General features: G+C 34.8%; 2 protein-coding genes across 6 annotated transcripts in view; one reads left to right on the plus strand and one right to left on the minus strand.

Annotated features, from left to right (window-relative positions):
- LOC148949444 (golgin subfamily A member 7) overlaps positions 1–4,612 on the plus strand; it is a 70,993-nt gene extending 66,381 nt beyond the window's left edge. For both annotated transcript variants that reach the window (XM_089093473.1, XM_089093472.1), the window contains exon 5: positions 4,339–4,612. In XM_089093473.1, the coding sequence (XP_088949599.1) occupies positions 4,339–4,386 (48 nt within the window). In that variant the 3' untranslated portion in view covers positions 4,387–4,612. The remainder of the gene's footprint in view (positions 1–4,338) is intronic.
- Positions 4,607–27,339, minus strand: part of Pfdn6 (prefoldin 6) — a 96,989-nt gene continuing 74,256 nt past the window's right edge. Inside the window, exons 1-2 of one of the 4 annotated variants that reach the window (XM_089093475.1) lie at positions 26,728–26,771; positions 4,607–5,003 (exon numbers count right to left, since the gene is read on the minus strand). In XM_089093475.1, the coding sequence (XP_088949601.1) occupies positions 4,607–4,987 (381 nt within the window). In that variant the 5' untranslated portion in view covers positions 4,988–5,003; positions 26,728–26,771. Of the gene's footprint in view, positions 5,004–26,184; positions 26,364–26,686; positions 26,705–26,727; positions 26,772–27,339 lie in introns of those variants that run through there. The other 3 variants (XM_089093478.1, XM_089093477.1, XM_089093474.1) reach the window with 3 other exon arrangements.

The raw sequence follows: 27,339 nt of genomic DNA on the forward strand, positions 1-27,339 counted from the left end.
TATGGGGGAGATTCTCATGTCCATTTTTCTGTAGATTTTGTCCAAGGAGCGTCGAAATGATTAGTATTTGACGGGGAAAAATTGCCGTTTTTAATATGAATCAATATTCTTAAGGATATCCTACTGAATGTATAAAGTTCAGAGTTCTAGAGGATGGGCAGATGAACTACAGGGGTCCCGGGTAATTCTTACGGTCATCATTGTCCTTTAAAAGCCCGTGAGGTTACGAGAAAGAAGGCGGGAAGTCTTATTTTTTCTTCGATTAATATTTTTGCTCCCACAAAAAAAGGAACTTATGCGAAAGCACAACTTCGATTATGGCACTAGGAACAAACAACCTGAGTAAAGAAAAACGTGTGACTGTTTACGAACAGGAATAACACCTTCGATGAGCGTCCAGGAGTAAACGAGCCACTGGCAGAATTGCACAAAAGATAATCAGCGTCATAACTTCTTAGGTTTTTTCTGAAAGGCGAATCGATCAGTACTGGTTTCCTCTTAAAAAAAAAAATTGTTCCACAAATTGTGCAAAATTCACACTTTCGCTTTCTTCGGAACGAGTTTTTAGTGCTGCTTCCAGCATTTTTTTGTTAGCCAGATCAATGTTCAGAAATTCCTTCTCTTCTATTGCTTTCTTCAGACATTCTCGTGCTTCTCTTAGAAGAATTTCACCTATCTCTTTTTTCTGTTTAACCATCTACTTTTGTAAAATGTCTGACTGTCTGTTATTTTGTGCTTTGTGTGGGCTACCATGTTCTGGACTGCAGGTTCAGCCTCTTCTTTTCAGCTTCAAGTTTCGTTATATCCGATTCATCCTGTTTCCATCCAATAAGGCATAGATCATTGCTAAATCTAGCTGATATGTCCAAACACAGTAGCTTCTTTGTAATTGGCACCAGCTCGGGTCTACTCTAATAATTGCGCAGAGCATCAGCAATAAAAGCCTTAGTGTTTAGGGTCTGATCCTCTTTACGGGCTTGCGCGCTAGTTATCAACTGAGCTGAACGAGAGAATCTTTGCTCTACGTCTAACATTCAACGGTAGTGACAGAGCTGCTCTAACTATTAGATCCAAGGCCTGATATTTCACATAATTAGCTGGTGTCTTCACTTCTATGATGTCCTGCCAATAGCTATCGACTCGTGTACCGTCCATGGGTGGTGACACATCAGACTGAAAAAGTAACAATTCTCCCTAGAATTTCTCCATATTCAAACGAAAGTTCTCTTGCGACGTAGAAAATATTACCGCAACCAATCGGCTAGGAATCTGGCTTGCATAGGCTGATGCAGATAAGGCTTTGAAAAAATTCGTTGTTCATAGGATATTTCGCCATACTACAGGGTATTTTGATATGCTTCCCTACTTCCAGAATAAAAAAAAAACCTTCCTATCGTTATGAGCTATTACCAAAGAACCAAGGGCTGTCAGGGTTCGCTCATTATACGAAGGTTACTCGAAATATACTTCTGTAGTACTGTCTACGTCTTCAAACCCGACGACAACGCTATAGTTAACATCATCGGCATGCCCAATCTCCCCTAGAAGAATTCTGCTCAAGCGTCGCAACTCGAAATTCAGTACATGAATCAATGGTTCTTGTTGTTGAAACGTTCCAGTGAATTCAGAAAGGTATTTGCAGAACTCGCAACAAACTCGATTTCAGCTTTCATTGTTAGCTTTCTCAGCCAACTGACAATTTTCAACTACGATTTAAAATCAGTTACTTTCTTCGGCAAGTACCATACTCTTAATTGGAGCTTTCACTCCAGCATTATTTGCGGTTTCGTCATATTCCGGTAGAATTTCCTTAAAATAAGGACCAATGGCCTCTGTAAACAAGAACGCCATTTTTTGGAATTTAAGGAGAAGCTTTTCCTGGGAACCAGAAGCATTTCGGGAAAGTACCGGGGAATATTCTTCAAAATATAGCACCATCACACGAAATTCGAACCCATATTAGTTTTGCCCTTAAAGCCGCATCTATCTCGCAGAACATCTCAAGCTTGTTCTCTGGCACTGCATTTCAAGCTTGTCACTCGTCTTGGATTGAAGTTGATGCAGTGAGTGAGTTGACGCGGGTTTGGCAAAGTAGATGCATTCATCTTATATTCCTTTGCGGCTGCACTCTTTCACTATGCGTCTAGTCCCGTCTTATTTACTAAAACAGTTTTCCGAAATATTTTCTCTTGCCCATCACTCTCAATGATCTGAAAAATTATAGGTGTAAGGACGTCACGTTTTGACGTCCTCTGAACTTCGTTTTGACGTATCTTCTACAGTTAACAGCCAAACATGAAGAGACGCAAACACTGGAAAGATAACAGATGCATCCTGGCCAAACTGTGCATCTTCTAAGCAGCCAGTTTTGGTGGGTGCTCAGTTCACAAAGACTTATGAGCAGCTATGGTAGGATTATTCATCATTTATCTGGGAACTCGACTGTCTCATCTCCTGTTAGCTCTCTAAATCGACTAAAAAACTTCTCAAAACATGATGCAAAAATAACAACTATAGTGACAGATCCAAAAGTGACTCTGGCCGATCCCCGTAAGTGGTTTTTTTTTTTTTTTTTTTTTTTTTTTTTTTTTTTTTTTTTTTGAGCGCCATGATTTATCAAGTGATTACTGTCTTTTCATGAGTTAAGTAAACTGTCAGCCAATTAAGTATTATATTTAAGCGAGTAAAGTGAAGTTTAAAATTTAGAGAATATTATATTTTATAAGTTAAGTCACAAACGAAACGGTGTGGTTCCCAAACTTACAACTTTTCTCTTTTACATCATCCAGATTTTCTTAATGTTATGCAAGCAAATAGAGTTGTTTGTGTACAAAATGCCTGAAATATACCAAAGGATAAAATATAGTGTTTTTTAATCGTTCTGGTACACAATAAGATTTTTTCAGTACATATTTAAAAAATGGATAATTACAAAATTCGTCTGTTTTTTGAGCCAGGGATATCTAACCTTTCATGGGTTGTATATGACATCCAATAAAAACGACTTTTCGGAAACTAGGGATTTTCAGTCCAATTTTCTTCAAACTAGTTAGGTATGCATTGATGTGTATTTTCTCCAAGCGTTTTCTCCAAGAGTTTTTACCTGCTCCTCATCATTAGAAAGTAGCATCTCTTAAAGGTCATTAACTCCATTACTTAAGACAAAAAAACAAACCAAACTACATTTACCATACTCCAAATTAGGAAGCAGAAGGTAGTTGTCAGGTTAAGGGAAATAGAGAAAATGGTAGATTTGTCCTTTGCATTTTGATTGCAAATTCAACAGGAGGACATTGTTTAAAAACTGCAAGTATTCTTGTAAAGTTTTTCTAATAAATTTTAATGTCCAGTCAAACCAATATTTAATTGAAACTTTTTTTCCCTATATTCCATATCTACAAAAACTTTCCTTCCTATTTTTTCCATATTCCACGTCACTGAAAACCTTCCTTCAATCCAACACAAACAAAAACAACTCTAGATTTCGAGTGTCAATGTCTATCGTAGGAGATATATGTTACCAACCCAGTAAAAATAGGCTGTATAAATGATCAGAATTCCCGAATTTCAAATAAATGTTTCCCAATATTAAATCCCAAATACTTTTAACAAACAAAAATGCAAAAAGTAAACTTTTCTCCTAGAAACCACAGTAACAGTTGTAATATTTGAAATCTACTTGTAAAGGGCTGTCAAGTGAAATTTCATTTGAGCATGTTACCGAGAGCTTGTTATTAAGTTAGCCCAAAAAGAATACACAAGACATTAAATTTAGCCGAACATCCTTTCATCTGATTGGTACTTTTATACCGCGAGTTTAGGAAATAACATGTGTTCTTGTGTTTCTGATCGATTCTATTTATTGGCCTATTTTTCTTACAGGTTTAACAGCCATTTTTAAGACAATTAGCTAGGGGGAAAACATGAGTGTTTTGTATTCCTGACACTTAGTTCTAACTATTACCCTATTTTTGTCTTCTTCGGTATTTCAGCTATTTTTTTTAGATTAAGGGTCTTAAACTTAAGATTAGATTTACAAAATTAAAATTTTGTATAAGGTACTTTGGTTTTCGACAGCAGTCTTCGGTTTCTTACTCGATAAAGAACATTAAGTATAACCTGGCCTTTGGACAAATTTCTTGTACTTTAAAAACCTGATTTAAGAAAAAATAAATATTATGGTCCTGATACTTGGTTCTATCTTTTCCCCTATTTCGTTCACTTTAAATACTATCTGTTTGCCATCAGCTTAAACACCTCTGTTCCTAACTATGTTTTGTATTTTTATTTGGTTGTTTTTCAATCTAGTGTTTCTATTTTCCTTAACATTTTTGCTAGATAGAAATATCGATTTTACATGAAGCAGTGCCAGTATCAAGATCGTGATTTTCGCTGACCACAGAGGAAGAATTCTATATGTAAATACACTTAAGTGAAGTTTTTGATCTGTCAACATTCATATGGAACTAGCAAGATTTGGAACGGTTGTGGTCAGCTCTGTGGTCTTTTTCTCCTTTGACCATAACCGCAACACAAGAAGCTGAATTTACAACTTATTGCTATTTTGATGTTTTGCAACATTTTATTCATTAAATATAAAACGTGATTATGATTTAAGTGCAGCTTTGACATCAAATTGATCAAGTTGTTGTTTAATTTTAGCAACTACTTCCCTCTGCTGTTCCATTTTTTTATTCAAATCATCTAAGATTTTGTCGTGTCTCTGCAATTCGCCATTAATATAGTCTATCCGTTTGTTCACATTTTGTTTAGCTTCCTCTAAGTCCTGTTTCACTAATGCAGGTCCAATGAGCTTGTAGACCCCAGTTTCTGGTTCTAATATATCCACTTCTTCTTTGACATGTTTGTTCTCGCTCAACTGACTGTCAAGTCTCTGTCTAGCAAGGGCATACTTCTGGATGTCTTTCTGAAGTCCTTTAAATTTGTCAACCTCTTGAAAGAATTTTCTCTGAACTGCTTCTGCCATGCTGTCAACGAACCGCCTAAAACAAAAAGTTTGTAAAAAAAAAGAGCAAATTCCAAACTAAATCGCACTCCTACTAGTACCATACTATTCACACTTCTCTACTACTATCATTACGCATGTTGGAAAAATTTAATCGTAAAATATATGAATGGACCATGTTCATTGTTTACTTAATCTCACAAAAGTCTTTATTGCTTGGGGCACATTGTTTAAATATAGTTTTAATCAATACTGTGCTGTCATATCTTTTTATCAAATTTAGTAGTCATTTAGGAAAACTGCAGCACAATAGTTGATAAAGTTTCCAAAGTGAAAAATGATATCCTTTTTCAGGCCAGTGCCTTATCTAATTCCGAAACACCTGCTCCCTGATCGATGCATGAAATATCATGTTTTAGTACTGAAGAAAGCTCAACTTGCGATAATTACACACAGGTCAATTGGGCGCTGTCATCATATGCGATTATGTTTTGTTGAATGTTGTGCCTATATCCAGATCGCGCATAATAGTGCTAGTAATTACCAATAATTTGTAGTTTAAAGGGAAGAGAGAAAAGGCCAGAAACTACAAAGTTTATTTATAAGTCCAGTATCTTGAGATTTCTCCTTCAGCGTAGAAATTGTTGCCTCAAATGGCCGAACTTTTTATTTTCAGGTGATTTTAGCTCCAAAAGATATTTGGACCTGAACAGATAGTGGGACTAGATGCCTCAATGATATTCCCTAATAACTCATATGTAGGCAATATTATAAAAAAAAAACACGAAAATATGTGTAACGTGCTACTCAGTTACTTTTGGGCTTAAGACCCGGCTCAAAAAAGGAATTTGGAATACTTTAAGGGGTGATTAAAGCAGCTCATCTTCTATGTAGCAGATGGTATATGGACCATCTCCTAGGAATGGACTTTAGAACAGCTAGTTTGGGCGGAATGGGAAGATGTTAATGTTATGTTTAAAAATTATTGATTTTGTTTGACAGGAGAAATGGTGGTTAATAATTTTTGGAGGATTTTCACGCTCCAGGAATATTGCCTGAAAATCTTGGAATTACTTCAAGAACATGGAAAAAATGAGTTGAGTATTTATTTCGGATTGATGACAATATCAGCAACAAGGAGAGTAATAAAGCCTCCAATTTAAGAGAACATTTTGAAAAAGAAAATATCAGCTTTTAGCTCGCAGTAAATTGTGAACAATTCCCTAGACTAGAATGTAGGAAACGACAACTGAAAATGATGGGCCCCTGGAATCCCTAACATTCTATTTCAAACTTTAATCTGAGTGTGAGATATCTGCTGCCTTATTTTCTACCAGGTCTGCAGTATCCTTCCATTGAATTTCCTACGTAACTAGTGATACGATCGATCTTGAGTTCATTGCCCTTCCGAAAATAAGTTTACGATTTGTCTCTAGATCTGAATCAGAGACAGAGAAATCGGCTGACCCCAGAAGAGGTATAGCCAACCGAGTCAGTAAAAATTAGTATTATCTTTTTGTGTCAGGTTGTAACTAACCAACACTTCTAAACCCATTCCAATGGCTCATAGCTCTGCTGAAAGCATGGAATCATATTTAGTGAGAAGAAGTAATGTTAAGGTCTAAGGCGGGGATGCAAGAAGCAGCACCTGTACCATGTTCCTCATTTGAACCAAAAGAATATGCTTCAAGAAGATCAGGGGAATAATTCGATCTCTTTCTTTCAAAATTATTCGTAATTCCTCATATGTGTTATATGGTTTTTTAAGATGACAGGATGAGGATATTGCTATGGATTGGATTCATCTCCCAAGGTGGTGACCTTTAAAAAGGGTAGCTGTCACTGTAGCAAACTTCAAATCTGGAAATGCAGATTGGAAACTTACCTAAGCAGAAACAACATTAACTGTGTCATTCAATTAACTGTTTTTAAATTCTAATACACAATCAAAACAATGTGTCTTCTACCATAACATTGAATCTTGAAATATCTATTACACTGAACAGAGGTTCTATCATTCAGAGGACAAGCAGCAGAGAATTTTTTAAGTCTGCCACAAGGAATATGCTTGTGCTGTCCCATAATACAGGTGGCAGAAATTTCGTTGCATTAAGAGACTTAAAAAGGGAAGAGTAAGAATTCACAAAAAAAAAAATACCTCCCAATTATATTTTAAGCCTAATATAAAACTTGCAAAAATCAAGCAGAGTTTTTGAAGAAGAACCACACTTTGACACCACCAGTCTTTTCAGTAAAATAAGTCTTTTCAGTGTACTAATTTTTGAGCAGGAAATATGTTCATGTCATTTGCATTTTGAATAGAAAAAAAAGTCCAAGAAACTATGCAGAATTCACAAATAGAGAATCCCAAACTTCATTACATGAAGCTGTTCAAGGGGAAGTATGCCAGTATCACTGAAGACAATTGCTCTAGTTTGATTATTGGCACAGGGAGCCCAAAAGAATAAAAAAAAAAAGTAGAAACTGTATTAATATCCTTTTGGACATCAATGAATAAAACTACTATAATGTTTACCAGCTTTCCATCAAAAGATGAGTTGAGGATGTATAGTTCAGAAACTTCCAGGTTTAAATATCAAGGGGCTGAGGATCGCCCCTTGAGGTAAAGTTCTTCTTATAGTCTGGCTAGCATCTTTGTAACTATTTTTTTATATCTGGAAAATCTTGTAATCTAAAACTATTGGACACACTTAGTAAAGCAAAAGGAAACTCGAAGCTCTGTAAAATTTGTAGAGTCTGAAATGGTGAACTTTCCGGTAAGCATCTGACTAGTCCAGTTGTACAGCTAATGGAGCTGCTTTACTAGACAATGAATTTACAAAGTTTAGTAAAGGAGGGACTGATTCAGTAATCTGCTCCACATGGGTTTCACAATACTAAAATAATGTTGATTTAAAATTTACACAATGAAATGCTTCAAGAAGTTTGGGCAGGATGAATGGTTTTAGAATTAAATTTCGGCTTCCACTTCTAGGGAAACTTACCCATTTTTAGGGGAAATCACTCCTTTTATGGACACTTATTTTGAAACTAGGGACTCAGCAGAATAAGTGATAAAGTTAAGACTTTTAGGGATATTCTGGGAAAATTTAATTTTTTCAAACAAAGACTGAAAAATTCTCATAGATTGCACAGGCTCGGTTGTCTTGAAGAAGCTTAATTTGCAACATTAACTTAGTTACGAAGATAACCACGAAATTAAAAAAAAGGCATCATGAAATATTATGACATTTGTTATGTATTTCAGTAATTTATATACCCTAGTATTTAGTTTATTTTTAAGCAACGTCTTTAATAAGTGTATATTAGGGTGACAGGATCTCATTGAGGGTGGAAAAAAATTTCGGATTTTTTTTTTGTGTTAACCCGGCAAAACGATTCCCCTTTCCAGATATTGAGATAGTCGAAATTTGAGTTCGATTAAATGATGTTAACCCGTGCCGCTCGTCGCTCAAAGTTTGAAAAGATTCAAAGTTTTGGCTAAAAAGCTGACATATCGAGTCATAACTCCAGAACAGTAAATAATAAAAACCCGCTTAATATCTCAAAAGACAACCAACATTATTCTTCAAAATTCATATTCTATACATAACTGTTGTTTTTTAAGTCAAACCGAGTCACAACAGTATTTATCCCCAAAAACGTAACCACAAGGAGCGCACTTTGTGTATTTTGTTATTAAGTGATAAATTTTGCTTTTTGGGTATATTTTTTAGTTTAAAGCAGAAATATAATAAAAAATAATACTGATAAGTCTAATGACATTTTTTATTTTAAAACACAAAAGTCAGGTATATAATATACACAAAACAGGCAAAAAAATTATACAGACGTAGTACAATCATGAGTTGATAATTTTACGTTATTTTATAATGTTATTTAATCTATTCTAGAGCTTTTGTTGAAGTAGTTTTTGAAACGTTAGGATATAATACTTATCATTTGTTTAAAACTTGCAAGGCATATTGCTTTTGGTCTTCATCTTTTTTTAGAAGGTTGTTAATGTTGTTTATTAATTTAACACCACGCTCAGCCATATCCTTAACTACTTTTAATGTTTTGACATTTTTCAATCCTTCTTGGAAGTTATTATTTTGAGGCCAGGTGTTTGGATGTTGTCTTAGGAAATCTGTTTTTATATTAAATTGGCCAAAAAATGTAAACGTTTCTTTGGTTAGTAAATTTACCTATCCTCCATCAACTACCTGTTTTAATTTTTCTTTCTTGACTTTTGGGTTTACAACCCTAGTGTTCTCTGATAGTTCATTGGTGCTACTGAGCAATTTATTAGCCATTAACAACTTTTTGTCATCTGTACATTAACAACTTTTCGTCGTCTGTAACGGTGGGATCGAAAAAAGATAATCCTATCAACTCTGCATTCAAATACCACAAATGGTTAAAAAATCTTGTCAGGACTATTCCTGCAATGTCGTTGTCATATTCTTTATAGTCTAATAGACTATGCAAAATACCTAAATCTTGTTTTGGTACAAGATGAGCTTTTGGAGCATTAAACCCAGCTTTACAATAAATTTTAACTAGAAAAAGACATGGCACGCACAGAACTATCTTCTTCTTTTGAAATCTTAAATTGAAGGCGTAAAGGAACATTTTAAAGCGGTAAATAGCTTTTGCCATCCACCTAGTGTGATGAATGGCTCCTGGAGTTCTAAAACCCACAACATTACCGCCTAGTGATCCAACGAATACCAGAGCCAAATGCAATAGCTCCTTAAAGTCATCTCTGGGGTGGCTCTCAGTTAGTTTGGTTTCGAATTCAGCAGCAACATTTGAAATTACTTCTTGGGTTAGCTGCTTCCATACTAGATTATCACTGATACCCGTGTCGTATTTCCCTTTGTCTATCTTGGGCCATACAGTGAGGAACCTCTTAAAAATGTCTGGATGAGGCCCAGTAGTAGACCTATTTTTATATCGAATACGCCTCTTAACAGAATTTCCAAGATATGATGACGGCAATTTAGGTATAACAACTCTCTCCCTTACATTTGCTCCAATATGACTCATATTCCTTTGAGTCTTCCGGTGTTAGATGCTATAGTGTCGAAGCACATCGCCTTGACGGTGCTGGGAAGACCACATTTATATAGGCATTCATATTCAGCTATGGCTTGCTCCTCTCCAGAGCTGTTTGCTGTTACAGGAACTCCAAGCAACTGTTCTTTTTCGCAATATAAAATTGCAACAGCTATTCGCTCACATTGTTCATTTTTCAAAACACCTGGTAAAAGTTTACCGTCCCAATGGACAACCAGGGGCTCTTTTTCAGGAATATTTACTTTATCAATTTTTTTTTAATGTTCTCTGAACATTTGCCTTCAATGGTGTAATGAAGTTTTTTAGACTTTGTACTAAAGAGGATTAAGATTTAGTGCTTCTAGAGTAGCTATTAATATTCTCGTGGCATTTCTGTCGGATACATTACATCGATCTAACAAAATGGACAATTTCTTTTTTAAAATATCTTTAAGACCCTTGCAAACGAGACTTTCATCCTCCTGGTTTCAGATGGTCCTGGATCTTTTACAGCTTCTTCAGGGACGTTCATTTCCTCCAAGATCCCAAATTCCTGGTAGATGCTGTCCTCTTCAGTGTCTTTTTCTCCTTCTTCGAACTCGTCTTTATCATCCGTATCTAAGAAAGAGAAAAAATACTATAAAAACTTGTTGTTTTAGCATAATAGTAATAATTCATAGGTACCAAATTACCAACTTATAATTATCAATTAAATTAAGAAAGCAAGTTTTCAACTGAAAGTAAGGAGTAATATTAAAACTCAAAACGAACAGAAATTATTCCGTAAATCAAGCCCCCCCTTTCAGTAACTTGTTATTCACGATAAATTTCTTAACCCTTTTTAGGACTTTGGGAATTTCTGGGACTTTTCAACTATGTTGAACAAAATGGATGTCTCAAAATTTTTATCGGGCGATTTTATGGAAAAGGGGCTTGGAAGAGGTACTATTTAAAAATATTGAGTGTATTTTTTTTAAACTTATAATAATAAAACAGACTTACCAATATCAAAAGTTTCTTCTTGGATTTGTCGGTTCACTTTTTCAAGTTCCTTTTGCGCCTTGATTTCTTCGGCTCGAAACAACTTAAGATCCACTCCTGTCATGGAACCTGGGCGGCCCTTTTGCCTCTGTTTCACGGAAACGCCTTATCTTCTTCAAATTTCATCAGAGCCAAGGCATCTTGTTGAGCAATATCAGAGATCATCCAGCTTTTCAACGAACTGTTTAATTTTGTTCTTGATCGTTTCGATGTTTTCTTTTGGTCTTATTGAAGTGTTCTCCACTCAGCGTGAAGTTTTTCAAGCTTATTACTTGAATTTGCTCTTGTTTAGTCTGCATTTGAGCTTTCTCCCAAAAAATGAACAGTTCTCGTATGACAAGTTTTGCTGATTCTCTTAAAGTTAATTTCACAGCACGTGAATTATAGAATAAAACACACAAAACTTGACGATTTGAGGATAGTTTACAACCGGTGATCTGGTGAATGAATAGCCCACAAGAAATATTCTATTCTTGGTCCTGCTTTGTACACCTGATGTGGATGGCATTTCAGAGTCCAAGAAATTAAGATCAGTTCACAGCATAAATGTTAAACTGTAACAAAAAATCCTATACTCTTCATTCAAGATTTTTGAGACATATCAGTTGCACACTTTCCTTCATTACTCCGCCTTCACTATGATCTGATTGAATCTGAAGCTATTTCCTTGGCGTGTTAGTAACTTACCAAAGCACCCGCTGTGATGTGAATTTGTGAACAAACTTTTCGCTACTGTTTAATATTTATGCTGTTACCTATTCCTTTTTGCCTGCCAAACGGAACTTTGTTTGGTAAACTAGTTAGGTAATCCCCATATTAATAAAAGATGAAATTTGAACACAAGCCTCATTATGGTTGAAAATTGAATTTCAAAATACTTTTTAATAAAAATAATTTTAATTCCAAGACAGAGTATGCAAAAACCCATACAATTCTAAGAATACCCCAAACTGCCTCCTAAAGGTACCAGGTTGCGTTATTCAGACTAAAGGCTGTTGCAACTCTGTTTTCCTTAAAATTACAAAAATTATGTATAGAATATAAAGTTCCAAGAATACCGTTGGCTTTCTTTTGAGATATTAAGCGGTTTTTTACTGTTTTCCATTCTAGAGTTATGGCTCCATGTCAGCTTTTTGGCCAAAAATCTGGATTTTTTCAAACTTTGAGCGACGAGCAGCACGGGTTAACGTCGCTTAATCGAGCTCAAATTTCAGCCATCTCAAGGAAAGGGAAATTATTTTGTGGGGTTAAGACAAATGAAATTCTAACATCGATTTTTTCCGGTCACCCTAGTGTATACTGCCGACACAAGGGAGTATTAGTTACGCTGCAGCAATTTTTGGGTAAAATAGGAGCGTGCAACCTATACATTTGGGGATTCTGTCAATCTGCAGATGATCGTTTGCAGTCACCTGCTGCAAAACCCCAGGGGAATTTCCAAATAGAGCATTAGCTGCCTTTGTAAAAAAAAACTCATGTGACATATTCACTGGTGTCTTGAGTGAGGTCTTCCAATGACCAGAGACATTTTGGCTTTACTTGAACGAATGAATGCAAGCAATTCGAAGCCAAAATCTCCAAAGCAAGCCTTATTGAGATTCACAGTTCTAACATAAAAGTGTTCCCTTAAAAAAACGAATGGAGGTCACAGACAATGAATGTCACTGAGCTCCTTTTGGGAAATACTCAAATTGAAGATCTGTCCGTTGAACTGCACTGGACCAAACTAAAGGTTAATTAATAAACTAATAGCAGGTTGGTTGAGAAGAGGATAGTACCATGGGTGGAATGTTCAGTTGGCAAAAATATTGTACTCAGTGTTTTCTCTGCTGTGTTTAAACCTACTTGTCCCAAGTGTATTTTGGAAAGGCAATGGGCAGCTGTTAATTTTATTGCTCCTGGTTACCCAAAGAAACACGAGTAGCTATAAGATAAACGAACGATAAAGGATTGGTGATGATGAGTTTATTTTTTCTCAAAAATATGCAGGAAAAACCTTAGCTGTGGCCAAGGCGTTTACACCTTGAATCAATATGCTTTTTCGGACAAACGATTGTATGCATCTTCTAGGCAACGGTTCCAATCGGAAGCCACCAATTAGCAACGGAAGTAAAACTCGTAAGATGTTGTGTGACATAGATTCCTAATACAAAGCAGAAATCATCTGGGTACTCAAGTCTTTTCAAGATTTTCTGCATCTTTGTTTGGCGGAACCATTGATGTATTTGAAGCCATGTTCCCTGGTAAATTACGGTCAAGGATATCGATGATTGTGAAGAAAGCTATGCACTTGATAACTGATGCATTTCACCCACACTGTAGATATAATCTTATGAAGAAACTAGGTGAAGTTCACTTTGTTGTTAAATACGACGAAGCTACAAACAGTGAAGGAAAAAAGAGTTACAGATTAGAGTGTGCTTTTGATCCTCTTTAAGATGTCAAATTAAGATCCGCCATCTGGTGACGCATTTCATGGGATATGCGACTGGTGAGGACATTGTAAAGAAGGTGACATCGTACATTTGGAGCGGGAATTTACCTCTTGAAAGACTATCAATAAAAAGGTATGGTCACAAGCGAATGCATTGAAGAAAAAAAAGGACTTGTGAGCATAGGATGTGTAATATCCATGTTGTGTATGACGCGTTCATGAAAGGGTTCCGAGAATTTTGTGAGGAGTCTTCCAACTTTGGTGCCATCTTGAGGCATTTTTTTTCTTGGCCGGCCTACATGATACGAGGATTTTTGAGACAAAGAAAGGCATCCCAGACAATTTTTTCATTTAGCACGTCCTGACGACGTAGCTGACATTGGGTCGTGTAGTTCGCTGAGTGATTGACCAATGGCATTCTTATAGTATATTTTGCATTATGTGCCATCGAATGAACATTTGAAGATCGTCATGACCTCAGCAAAGCACCTCAAGATAGTAAACTATAAAACAAATATATAATTGCAGAACTCTAATTCGTGTATTCATCATCTGAGCTTTTTACGAAATCCACAGCAGAGTTTCAGAAGAACGAACCCCTTGAGCATGCTCTACATGCAGAGCTGTAAAAATTATATCTCACTGTTTTGACGAGACTTCTGAAACCCGACGTTCTCATAATTGCTGATGAAATTGCTACCAATTTGCTTTGAGAACCTGGACAATTATTTGCAGGAGACTATTGTAGGTGAGCACTCTTAGATACTTTTTTTTTTGCAATTCGTGCCACCGAAGAAACACTCGGAGATTGTTGCGTCGTCAGAAAAGTGCCTCAAGCTTGTAAGCAACCTAAAACGGAAGGATATACTTGCGGAACTCGAATTTGTGTATTCATCATTTGACATGATGATGAAATTGCTACCTTTTTATTTGAGAACTTAGACAGCTATTTCTAAGACATCATTGTAGATGGGCAGGTTGAGCTTTCATTAGATGTTCAGACGCTCATCTTAGCAGAAAGACAAGGGTTCTGTCGAAAGGAAGGTATTTCAAGGCAGCTGCCGAACAATTCATCAAGAAGTACCCCATTTCCTCTAATAGCCTTCTTGAAGTGCTTAGCTGCCTAGATTCCACTGAAAGGAAAAGATAAAAAGGCTATTAGATATAGTTGTGTTTCTCGGAAGATCGCAGTAGGCATATGTATTGACAATTTTAGAAGCGAGTGAATATTGCTGCAAGCCCAGAATTCAGTAGAACCAACGCCTTCGTGCGTCAACCATTACTAGCATGAAATCTTCTCCGTGACGAATGGTTTTGGCAGGCGAAAATATATGCTATTGTCGAAGCTTGTAAAATCTACGTAGACATTATTGCACGGCTGTACTGACTGTTGAGAGCGGTTTTTGCTCTCAGTGGGACTTCTTCCATAGGACAGAACCTCGATGTCAGAAAGACTCCTGAATATAATTTGAAATATAAGAATTATAATTATCCTGATTAAGAATTATCCTGAATATAAGAAAGACTCCTGAATTTACGACGAAAAAAAAGCGAACAGAAAAGGACATACAAAAGATGAAGTCGGACCTAATAAGCAAGTTCACAAATCGGATGATTAGGCCACCGTTTCTGATCCAAAACCAAAGGAACGTTTTAACCATTAATGGTAGTCAAAATCCCTTCCCACTTTAGTCCCTTTTGTCGCCACAAAAAGTCCCTTGAAAGGTCGTCAAGTCTTTTCTAATGAGCAAAAATCATTCAAAACCCTGTATTGGGATTCTTTCCAGGTTATTTCCTGCTTTGTTACAATTTGGATTAGATTCCAGGAATGGGCTATGAGCCTTGAAATAACCAAAAATTAAATTATCCCCACGTCTTGTCTCATTATAAAATACAATAAATGATTGGAGTTTCTCCTTGGCTTACAGAATGATTTAAGGTTAATTTTCCTTATTGGCGATGGAATAAAACGTCTGTTATGCCTACGCTCTTTTCATAATCTTGAATTAGAAGACAAAATGAGAGATTAAGGCATTGATGAAGGTGGCAACACCACCACCTTTTGAATTCTATCTGAAGTCATGTCCTTTCTACAAAACCTGAAGCCCAGCATGTAAAATCTTTTGGAAAAGCTTTAAGTTTCATGAATGGAAGTAACTTTCATTTATTACAATAAACATCATCAGATAACTCCTGTAGCTTATTGGCACTTATGGACATGCAATTACATTGTAAGATATTTAGTCAATCATTCAAATTAGTCCACATAAGTAAAACACTAGTATTAGTTAAGTATCCTGAAAATTTGCATTTTTTGTTGTTATAACAGAGGAATCTCTAAAACATGACATAGAAAGGTTCTGGCACATGTCTGTGCTTAGCTCTGGTGGGATAATGAATTGGGAGAGACGTTAAATTGAAACTAAGTAAGTTTTCTTATTTCCATTTGAAGATTGCACATTGATGACTGAATTAGCCAAGTTAAAACTGTTATAGCTACCGGATGGTAATAGGGTTTAACTAAAAGAACTTTTTTCTCGTCTAGATATGATAGACTCGTTGGCCTTATTGTAGAAGGCTTTTTTTTTAGAATTCGGCATTTCTTCTGTGAACAATGGACTGGCCAGGTGACGTTCTGCAGCTTGTTTAAGTTGAGACGTACTGACCTGACTTGGAAACCAAGGACTACAGATGTTAGTTTGGGTATTCAGTTGGGAACTGTTTTTGGATGACATGATTTGCTTTTAAGCATCAGTATATTGCCTAACTGCAATAAGCACTTGGGACACCTTTTTTTTGGAGATTTGGGGTTGCCTGTGTAATTTCTGCATTTGAGGAGTGAATTTGTAGGTGGTCGATGAGCGTAAATCAGAGCAGATGTCACATTTAATAGACTTTACTTTTACAATTTGAAGATGTTTGACTGAAAATGATGCATCTTGTGCATTAGAACAGTTTACTTTAATAAGGCTTGAACGCTTTGAAGTTGCCAAATAGGAATATTTGATGAGAAATTAGTTTTCTGGAATAATACATTGGACATTTACTAAATGTGAATCCAGAGTCATCATATTTATCTAGTGTACTAGCTTCTATTACAGGGATATGTTCACGCTTATTGTTTATCAGGCTCCTCTCAAGCCTCCTAAAGGGGAATTTCAAGGGTTTTATTGTAAACTACAATTTTGCAATATTTAAATGACGGTTTCCACTTTTCAGGTTTAACTGGGGTGTTTCCCATATGTTTCATTTGTAGGGCTTTATTCATATCTGCTTTATTTTGACAAAGAACATCTAAACAGCCATTTTATTGCTAATGCTGGTAGTAGACATATTTAAAGGCTTAAAAATATCTATTCTGATGCTAAAAATGTATTTGGTGTTGAGATACTACTGCTCCTTCAATGACAGGGTGAAGGAAACAATGGGCCTTACATTGGGCGCTGGTGCGTCAGGAATATCAGTAAGGTTATGGTAAATCTTTGGAGAGCTGGCTGAGGTTTTTCTTTCAGGTTTTTACTGAACTAGGTCAACTTTTTTTTTTTTTTTTACTTTAACCATGGTGTAATTTGCCCTGTCCTGAGAAAATCCTTCTGAGAAAGGATTGAAGGAGGGTTCATCCCATGCTGATGATTTGCAACCCCTCTTAAGAGAACTATTGGCTGGTCTTTTGATATTTAGACAAGGGAAAAGAAACTTGGAACTTAAAATAAGGGGCAATTAAAGTGGAGCCAAAATGGTGTAAAACAACAAACATACTTGCAATTAAATACGATGTATCATATACCCAACGTTCAAGAGAACAACTGATTCCAATAACTTATTAAATCAGTGTAACTATTTTTCTCTATAGAACAAGGTGTGAACATCCAAATGAATTTCTTACAAAATAAAATAAATAAACCTTGCGAACATATAGAATCTTTGAAACTAACCAAAAGTATTGTAGCTTATATGCTAACAGAAAAATGTGCTAAAAATTATACTTTACCAAATTTTGAAACATAATAAGCAAATAATGAGTTGCAATAGGTTTCAGCATGTGCTTTTGAACGTAATCCAATAATTATATTTGGCTATTGAATGCCAAAAATAACAAAAATCAACTACAATAGACTTATTGAACACAGGGGTAGTTTATATTTCACAACTATAAGCCTTCTTCAGTACTGTTGTGCTTAATGGTACACACGAAAGAAGCCAAGTTTGGTTAATTCTAATAAAAAATTGAAATAGTACGAACATATAATAGTTTAGAAACAAATTTGGACTATATATTTCCACATTAGGAGGGGGGGGGTAAAGCAAAGCATATATTATATACGTAACCTAACCTAGGTACCTCCCCCCCCCCCTTAACCCCAAAAAACAACATTTTAAATATTGTAAATTCAATGAGAAACCACGCACTTTGATCAATTTAGATAACAATTACCCATTTTACAGGTCTCCATGACTGCATTCTTTTGGGAGTCTATAGTTCTGTGTATCATTGAGCGCAACTGTACCCCTTCTTCTTAAAAAAATAGCTGAGAATCCAGGACTTTTATTAAACTAGTAGTAAAACCAAAAAAGGATCCATTCTATATTTAAAAAAAAAAAAAAAAAAACTTCAGCTACTTTATGTTTGAAGAATTCCCCAACTTCATTGGTCTTTATTTACAGCCTACCATGCAGCAAACAAAGCATCTATTACTTATTTATTCATTTTATTCAACACAGGAGAAATCCATAGGCTTGTCACAGTACAAATACAAGAAATGACAACTCAACAGTTACACAGCAAAACACAAAACAAAAAATATTCTTCAGTAAAACAACAATACAACTAACTATATTACAGAAACTGTTTTTCATACAACTCGGTTTCAACGAGAGCACTCAAAAATGTTTACTGTTTGCGCAGAAACTACGGTATCAGGTAAACTATTCCAAAGTTTTGTCGCTCGGTTAATAAAGCTACATTGACCTACTTTCTTCTGCACTCGCCTTTGATACAGTTTATACAAGTTTGTGTCTAGTGGCTGAATAATGACTAAGCTTGAAGAAATCATGAAAGATCTTAAGCCGAACTGGCCAGTGTTCTTGTGGAAAGTTCTATATTGGTAGGACTCACCAACAACTTGTTGAAAGATTTATTGAACATAAAAATTCAATAGATAAAAACCCTACAATTAAGCAAGCCTCCAGAAACTTTTGCTTCAGCCTTAGCAGAACATATTTGGTTTCAACCAGATCACTTTGTAAAATTTGACAAAGCCTTAGCTATTTCAAATGATAAGGAGTACACTCAATGGGTGAGAGAAGCCATAGAAATTAAAAAACATATGTTTGCTAATCTTTCAATAAATAGGGACACAGGTAATTTAAATATTGAATCAATTTATGATAATCTTCTAAAGAGTGAATCAAAAGTCAATAAGGGAGTAAGATATTAAATAATCACCAAGGGACTATTTTACCTGCTAGACCAAAACGATTTGCTTCAGTAATAGCCAACAAGAGGATCATTTTGCAACAAAATAATTAAAGTAATTTCCAGTTTTTTTTTTTGTTTTTTTTTATTTTATCTCAGTTACTCTGATGTTCTCACTGAAGTAACTCTAATAGCATCTTTTCCCTACGTGGATTAGTTTGCGTCAATTGTTTCTCTTTTTGTATGGTGGTTTTATTGGTTTTTGGTTTTAGCTTGGTTTTTTATCTTGTTCTTCTTGTTTCTCTTGTGCTGAAGACGCCTTGTTTGGATACAGGCAAAATATCCGCGTTGTTTTACATTTTTCGTCTTTTCTCTCCACTGACCGCGGTCTCCTTTGTTGTTTTTTTTCACTGAGATTTTTCTCTCTGTTGGTTTTTTGAAGAAATCAACCCAGTCCACACTATCAACACCCTTCATAATACAAAACGTATTGACCAGGTCAATCCTGTCCCATCAAAACTTTAGGGAAGGAAGTCCCAAACATTGCAGTCAGCGCTGATACTTTAAATGACTCAAATATGGCACAAAATTTGATGGCCAATGTTGAACCTTTTCAATTTGCAGCAAGTCACGTTTCCATGTTGGATACCACACAGAGGAACAATATTCTACCACCAGGCGTACTATTGTCTTGTATAGTGTCATAAAAGTTTGAAGGTTAAATTTCCTGATACTTGTCTCTTAATTGGAAGCAGACTATAATTAGCATTTCGCGAAACTATTGACACATGCTTGTGAAACTTCAACTGCTTATCAAAGTGAATACCTAAATCCCTTACTGAATCCGCCGATGAAACAGGTGTATCACCAAGAAAATAACGACAAGTCGAGCTTTTTGAAAAGTAATGAAGTACAAAATTACAAAGGACTTTTTAATTATATGTAAGCAAGTTACATATTTGGTATCCAAATCAAATGAAACAATATAAACCAAATAACGTCACTTGCCCAGTAGCAAGAAAACTCGAAAAGTGCAGAGGCATTAAAAATTGAAGGCATAATGAAAATAACATGTCAGAAGAATAAAGATTCAAAAACCCTCAAACAAAGCATCATTGGCAAAATATTCAAGAATCTCAACAAATTAAACAAGCTGAAAAACCAAAAAACATATATAACTAAAAATAACATTGAATCAATTTTTATTACAAATTTAGGAAAGTATTTCGACATAACACCTTTAAATTAGGTGTTGTTTTATTAGACCACACTGCCGTTCTAAGACAAACAAACAAACTTTCAAATGGGGATAAATCCATTTATTTAGACAGTGAAAAAAAGATACAAAAGTCCAGATATTTCGATCACATTATACAGCGACTTTCTTCAGTAGAAATACTAAAATAATAAAATTGAAACTAGCATATTTATATACAAAAAAATAAGTAACTTTTCAGGTCATGCACAAAATAATGAACTTCCAGATTATTCACTAGATTATTTTCAGAGAGAGTTCATTGACAAAGTTCATTCAAAGTTCTTGATGTAAATTTTCTTCTTTAATCTTGCCTAAATGTAAAACAAATTTCCAATGAAAGTAGCAAAGCCTTCAGTGTCTTCTATTTGCAAACCAAATGTCGAGTTTATAGATGTTTACTGGGTTGGTCTCATTTCCCCATATATACGACTTATTTTCGATATAACACCTTTAAATTAGGTGTTGTTTTCCTAGACATGTTTTCTTTTTCAACATTTGGTTTGCAATTAGAATAAGTTGAAGACTTTGCCACTTTCATTGGAAATTTGTTTTACATGTTATATCGAAAATAAGTCGTATATATGGGGAAATGAGACCAACCCAGTAAACATCTATAAACTCGACATTTGGTTTGCAAATAGAAGACACTGAAGGCTTTGCTACTTTCATTGGAAATTTGTTTTACATTTAGGCAAGATTACAGAAGAAAAATTTACATCAAGAACTTTGTCAATGAACTCTCTCTGAAAATAATCTAGTGAATAATTCGGAAGTTCATTATTTTGTGAATGACCCTAAAAGTTATTTATTTTGTTGTATATAAATATGCTAGTTTCAATTTTTTTTTTATTTTAGTATTTCTACTGATGACGGTTGCTGTATTTGTGATCAAAATATCTGGACTTTTGTTCCTGTTTTTTCACTGTCTAAATAAATGGATTTATCTCCATTTGAAAATTTATTTGTTTGTTTAGGAAAGTAATCTTGCAACTTTTCATCTACTTGGTAGAGAAAACGGAACAATTTTTCAATGAATCAGGATCATTACAACCACGACTTTTCAAACGTTTAAAATTATATGAGAATTGAGTTAGCCTAATGTTATTTACTCTTGAAACAATTTGACTGTGTAATTCAGCTTTTCCAAAAGAAAAATGCTGCATCTTTTCTACAATAAGCCTATTTCTTGAACACTGACACTGAATAACCAAACTTTTACTCTTTAGAAGATTCATAGCCATTTCTTCATTGTCTTATTAGCTATACCACAGAAAAAAGCAAGCTCAACTTGCTGGCACCAAATTTACTTTTTGTGTTATTTTTGCTATTAATGTTTCAGCCTGAACTTTGGAAACAGCAAATCATTGATAGTCAACCATTGCATTAGAAGGATTTTGAATAAAAACCTGACTACCATAACTTATTTTGCTACCTCAAATCTTCAACCTTTATTTATATTTGGTTATAATAAAAAAAAATAAGCATTCTTGGAATTCAGGATCATATTGGAATCAAGACATTAAGGTACAATCAGGATTAGAATCAGAATTGGAAAAAATTCTGGCATTGTTACATCTCTACAATTTTTGTCAAATCTTGTATAAGTAAGAGTTTTAGATAGGAGACCAAAAGACTTTTCTTTACTTGTTTTAAAATAAAACATGGCAACACAAACACATGCATCAAAAAGCTTTTCTTTCTCCAAGGTATTTGAAAAGAAGCATACGTTTACCAAAGTTGCAAAAACTACACCTGAATGTAAATAGGATGACTGGACTATTAAACAAATAAGCAAAAAAAGAATGAACGCTGCAATGCCTAAATATTTCCAGATAGCTTTCAGTGTATTTTTCGGCTGTAACCTACTCATCTTTGAATAAAATACATAGGTGCTCACTGAATTTATCATTAGCAGAGGCCTTAAAACTATAATTTTTGGCTCAAATTTTTAAATTAGGATACTTTGGGCAAAACTTGGGGTTTCCAACCTACCTGCTCCTAGCTGAGATTATTCAAGACCTCCTGTTGCATCAAACTTAACAACACTAGTGTTATGGTTTGGTTGCGTTTTATTGATGAAGGATTATAGTTGCTAAAAATCATAATTTTGTAACGTTTTTTTAAATCATGACAATTAACCATCATTTCTTGTCACCAAACATTGATGGCTAGGATGTTTTATTGATGAAGGATAATTCTACCTAAAATCATAGTTTTGGCACTCCACATTGCATCAAAACAAAAAGCAGGAGGATGTCAGAAGTCATAAAAAAGGATTTAAAGGGAATGGGTGAAACATAGATAGTGATAAGAAGTGAAACATCACACAGATTAGAGTGAAGAAGCATAAACCCCTCTGAAAACATCATGTACAACACTTAGAGAATTAGAGTCATCATTCTATGTGCAGATGTAAGAGATTGCATCTCAAAATTTGATATATCTTGAAAAGCTTGCCCTGGTAATTAAAAAGTCATTATGTCACATAACATAGATTTTACAGAACAACAGAAAACTTTCAAATGTATTCTGAGTTTGTTTTCCTATTATTAACAACTAAGAGAACATAATACATGTTGAATAAACACTGTATACAATTTTCACATTACATAAAAAACAAAATTCCAAAGAAGAAATTCAAAGAAAAGTAAAATGACCACAGAGTAAGCTGCCTTGGCTGGGGGGATGCCCACTTTGGTCTAATTTTTCACTTTGATTTGGGTTTTTTTTTTGCTTATATTTGAGTTGGGAGACAGAAGCTCTCCCAACTCGGGCAAAACAATTTTCCTCAGGCACCATTAACCCTAGGAACAGCTCTTGTTTCAAGCCTCAATGAAAGAAAAATAAACCTGCATACCTAAGCTTTAAAAGTTTGATGGTTTGGATTCACAATCCTTGCATGAACCTGGTTTAAATAAAGGTCAACATGTCCACCTTTTGGCTATGAACAGGGGCGTCGTTTGGGGGAGGGGGGCCCCTCCAATAAGGGGGGCCCCTTGCCCCTCCAATACTGTGGAGAAAAAATTGCTATATATCCCATGCCCCTTGAATATCCATATATGGACCCCTCTTCCCCCCCCCCCAATAAAAATGCTGGAGATTTGTCCCTGGTTAAGAAGTTGGTGTGGAAGGAAGGGACAATTGCAGGCCATGGGCCCAATTTACATCCCTAATCACAAAAATAGAAATTTATTTCATGAATTTGGTATAAACAACGCTCAACATGCTTACCTTTGGGCTATAGGTTGGTTGTGGAAGGGAGTAAACCAACAGTTCACTCTGTTTCTCTAATCAAACATACTGATAATCCTTGCATGATATAATTTAAGACAAAGAGTAATATCCCCAAAGCCCCACACAGTCATCAAAATAAACACTATTTTTTTGAAATTGTTAAATATTCTGAATAAATCTTGTAAGCATTTTTCCTAGAGAGAGATCATTTTTCCAGACTAAAACTAAGAAAAAACCATCTGATACCAACAATGAAATAGGAATGGATAAAATAGTTCAGCAGTTATGCCAATTGAAAGTGAAGACACAAGGAATTAGATTTTCAGACAGTTTTAGAAAAAATTACAGATTAAAAACTTACAAATATGTAAATTCATTGGTGATGTAAATTTATATTCAATAAACGTTTTTGTATTTTATAAACAAGAAATTATTGTTATTTATTTATGTATGTGTTTATATTTAAATTTTGTCCTAAAAACAGCTCTCTATATATATATATATATATATATATATATATATATATATATATATAATATATAGTACACAACAAAAGATTATTTCAAAAAAGTAAATTTATTTTCAGTAAGTGCATACTTTACTCTATTTTTTTTTACATAGTTATCAAGTTTTTTGAAACACTTATTATGCCTCTAAACTAATTTTAAAGTAAGGCCCTTACAAGAACTTGCCACCAGCTCCAATAACCAAGAGTCCACTACTGTTTTTACATTGTCATCATCTTTTTAATGGTTGTCACTTAGGTGGCAACCAGTTGAACTGGAGACAAAACATGGATTTTGCATATCATGTCCAAATTGAGGCAACAGGACATGGAATGGAAACACACACACTCCCCTGAAAATTTGAAGGCCAAACATCCTCTCTCCCAGCACAAAATCATGGCATCAGTGCTTGGGAATAAGTATGGTGTTTTTTTGGTTGCCTTCATGCAACAGAGGAACCACTATCAATGCAGAAGCATACTGTCTAACCCTCAGAAAGCTCTGCAGAGCAATAAAAAAAAAACTTGGTATGCTGACAAAGGAAACTCTCCTTCTTCATAGCAATGCAAGACTTCACACTGCTGATCAGACCCATAATTTGTTGGACAGTTTTGGCTGGGACGTTTTAGATCACCCAAAACACAGTCCTGATCTTGCACCAAGTGATTACCATCTGTTTCTCCACCTCAAGCAACCCCTCAGTGGCAAACATTACAATGATGATGACAACATAAAAACAAAAATGAATTCCTTGTTAGTGGAACAGGTGGCAAGTTTTTATACAGAGATTTGCCTTTTTTACACAGATATACAGCTCAATGATGAGTCTTTACATGGTGGAAGTATCAATGGGGTTCAGACTGATAAAGAATTTTCTTGTAAAAATTGTGTGCTTGTAAGGTTTGTGATGGGAAAAAAGCACTTTGGACATTTTAAGAGGTCATACATTTTTAGGTCTCACCAAGAAATGACTTGACTAAAGTCATTGGAAAAAACCACCAAGAAAACCAAATAATTAAGCTATCTACATATATAAAAAAAGAAGTTTGTACCTTTAGAAGGACACCTTGTACAGGTCAAAAACCTCAAAACACATGTTTTTGTTATAGTAGCCTATGTATTTTACAATTTACTTAAATAGTTTTCAGAATTCTATAGTAGGTTATTTGCTTTTGGAAATGCCAACCACTAAATCAAGGCATTATTAAAAAGGTATTATTTGAAGTGATTTTAGAATTTCACTGTTTTCTTTTGCATTTTTAATATATTCCTAAGGATATATATGGGATGATTGGAAGGGGGGTTGGGTAAATTTTTACCAAATCAAATTATTGAGTTAGGAATAAAGTGAATACACCATTTGATGCCTTTTTTTATGCTGATAATAAATATAATAATCATTTCTATCGGAAATGAATTTTAGCCCCCCCCCCCTATATATGCCAATTCAGGGTAATGACTGTTATATTTGTAATCAGCATAAAAAAGGCATCAAATGGTATATTCACTTTATTTGAGACTCAATAATATGATTTGGTAAAAATTTGGTAAAGTTCTACCAAATCATATTATTGAGTTAGGAATAAAGTGAATACTCCTTCTGATGCCGTTTTTTATGCTTATTAAGAAAATAATAAGCATTTACAACGGACATTAATTTCCGCCCCCCCCCTATATAACCCAAATCTACCCCTGATTGGCAAGATATAGGGGGGGGGGGCGGAAATTCATTTCCGATATAAATTCTTTTTATATTTGTAATAAGCATAAAAAAAAGGCATCAAATGGTGCATTCACTTTTGTCCTAAATCAATAATATGATTTGGTAGAACTTTACCAAAAATTTACTGTGGGTTGCATTGCCAGAAACATGACCACAATATTTGGAAACAGCATTAGGCTAAATAACAAATCTAATAATAGCAGAGGTTAGTAGGCTCACTTTTAGGTAAATTTCTAGGTGGTGCTATAATTTAGCTAGGATGAAAGTGAAAATATCATTTACTGCCTTTTTTTATGCTCTTTCATAATTCAAAAATCACTTCTGAGGCTAGTTGCATCTTGAGCCCTTAAAGGGGCCCAAAAGGTATTTCATTTTTGTAACCACACAAAGAACTTATCAACACTAGTTAAGTTGTTGAAATGTGGTTAAAAACATATCACTAGTTTATAAATAAGTTGGTCAAGAGTAATATATTCTGAAAATACTTATTTATAACAATTCAAGCCTTATTTATTAGGCAACTCAAATATAAACTGTTTTCTTACCAATTCAAGTTTTTCAAATGCTGTCAGCAAAAATAGCACTGAATTTTGGAATTTGAAACTTGGCTGTCAACAATTCAGGATGTAGGATGAAAGTCAAAACATTGTTTGATGCTTTTTTATGCTCTTTCATAATTCATATTAAATACCTTCAGGGCCCCTTTAATGGCTTAAGATGCAATTAGCCCCAGAAGTGATTATTGAATTATAAGAGAGCATAAAAAAGGCATCAAATGATGTTTTCACTTTCATCCTAGCTAAATTATAGTGCCACCTAGAAATTTACCCACTTTTATTTGCTTAGCATATTTTTTTTAACACTGGTTGACCATTAAATTTGTACCTTAGGAGCCTGTTTAGGGAAGGTACATTTTAATATTTTTTTCCAAGATTAGGCACCACATTACATAGGGTAAGTAGCCTACTGGGGTTTTAACCTTGCATTACTTATTTGAAAATATTGTTTTTGAGTGCATGCACCATTCAATACTACTTTCTTTCCAACCTTTACTTATTATAGTATTATTTCGAAAAAGGGAACTTTACTTTTAAATACTCTTAGTGAAAATATTCTATATGTTTAAGTTTCATATACATAAAACTTCTATTGGGTTTTTCCGCTGTCCAAAGAAAAAAACTGTTAGCTGGCAATTTTCTGTTAGCTAAACTATTTTTGCTAACATTGTTAGAGAATATCTTTAACAAATTGAATTCTTTTTGGAGACTTTAAAGTGAAATATTTTTGTTTGCTAACAATCCTGTTTCTGCTTTCCAAACGAATACCTGTTTGCTAACACTGTTAGCAAACAATTGGACAGGGGAAAGACCCTTTATGGTTTGCCCCATTTTCCGACAAAGGGCAGATCAACCTATAAATGTGCTTAGCACAACATCCCAATCCCAACTTAAGCACAACATCCTGAAAAATGAGTTGCATTGTTGTAACTACATATATGGCCGAGAATGACTCGAAAGCCTGGACGCCAATAAGACTGCTGGCCACGACAACAATCATCCCCACTTGCTAAGAGAAGATACTTGTGAATTGCCCCTGGACTGGCTATATTTTTTCCATGTTCTCTTTATCATAAGAAAGTTCTCTCCTAGCCACGTTGATGGTATGTTGTGTTGGGAAGATCAACCAGGAATGTTAATTCT

The sequence above is a fragment of the Artemia sp. Qi Xiang Cuo genome, chromosome 8 (genome assembly GCF_049724085.1).
Source record: "Artemia sp. Qi Xiang Cuo chromosome 8, ASM4972408v1, whole genome shotgun sequence".
Taxonomy (NCBI): Eukaryota; Metazoa; Arthropoda; class Branchiopoda; order Anostraca; family Artemiidae; genus Artemia; species Artemia sp. Qi Xiang Cuo.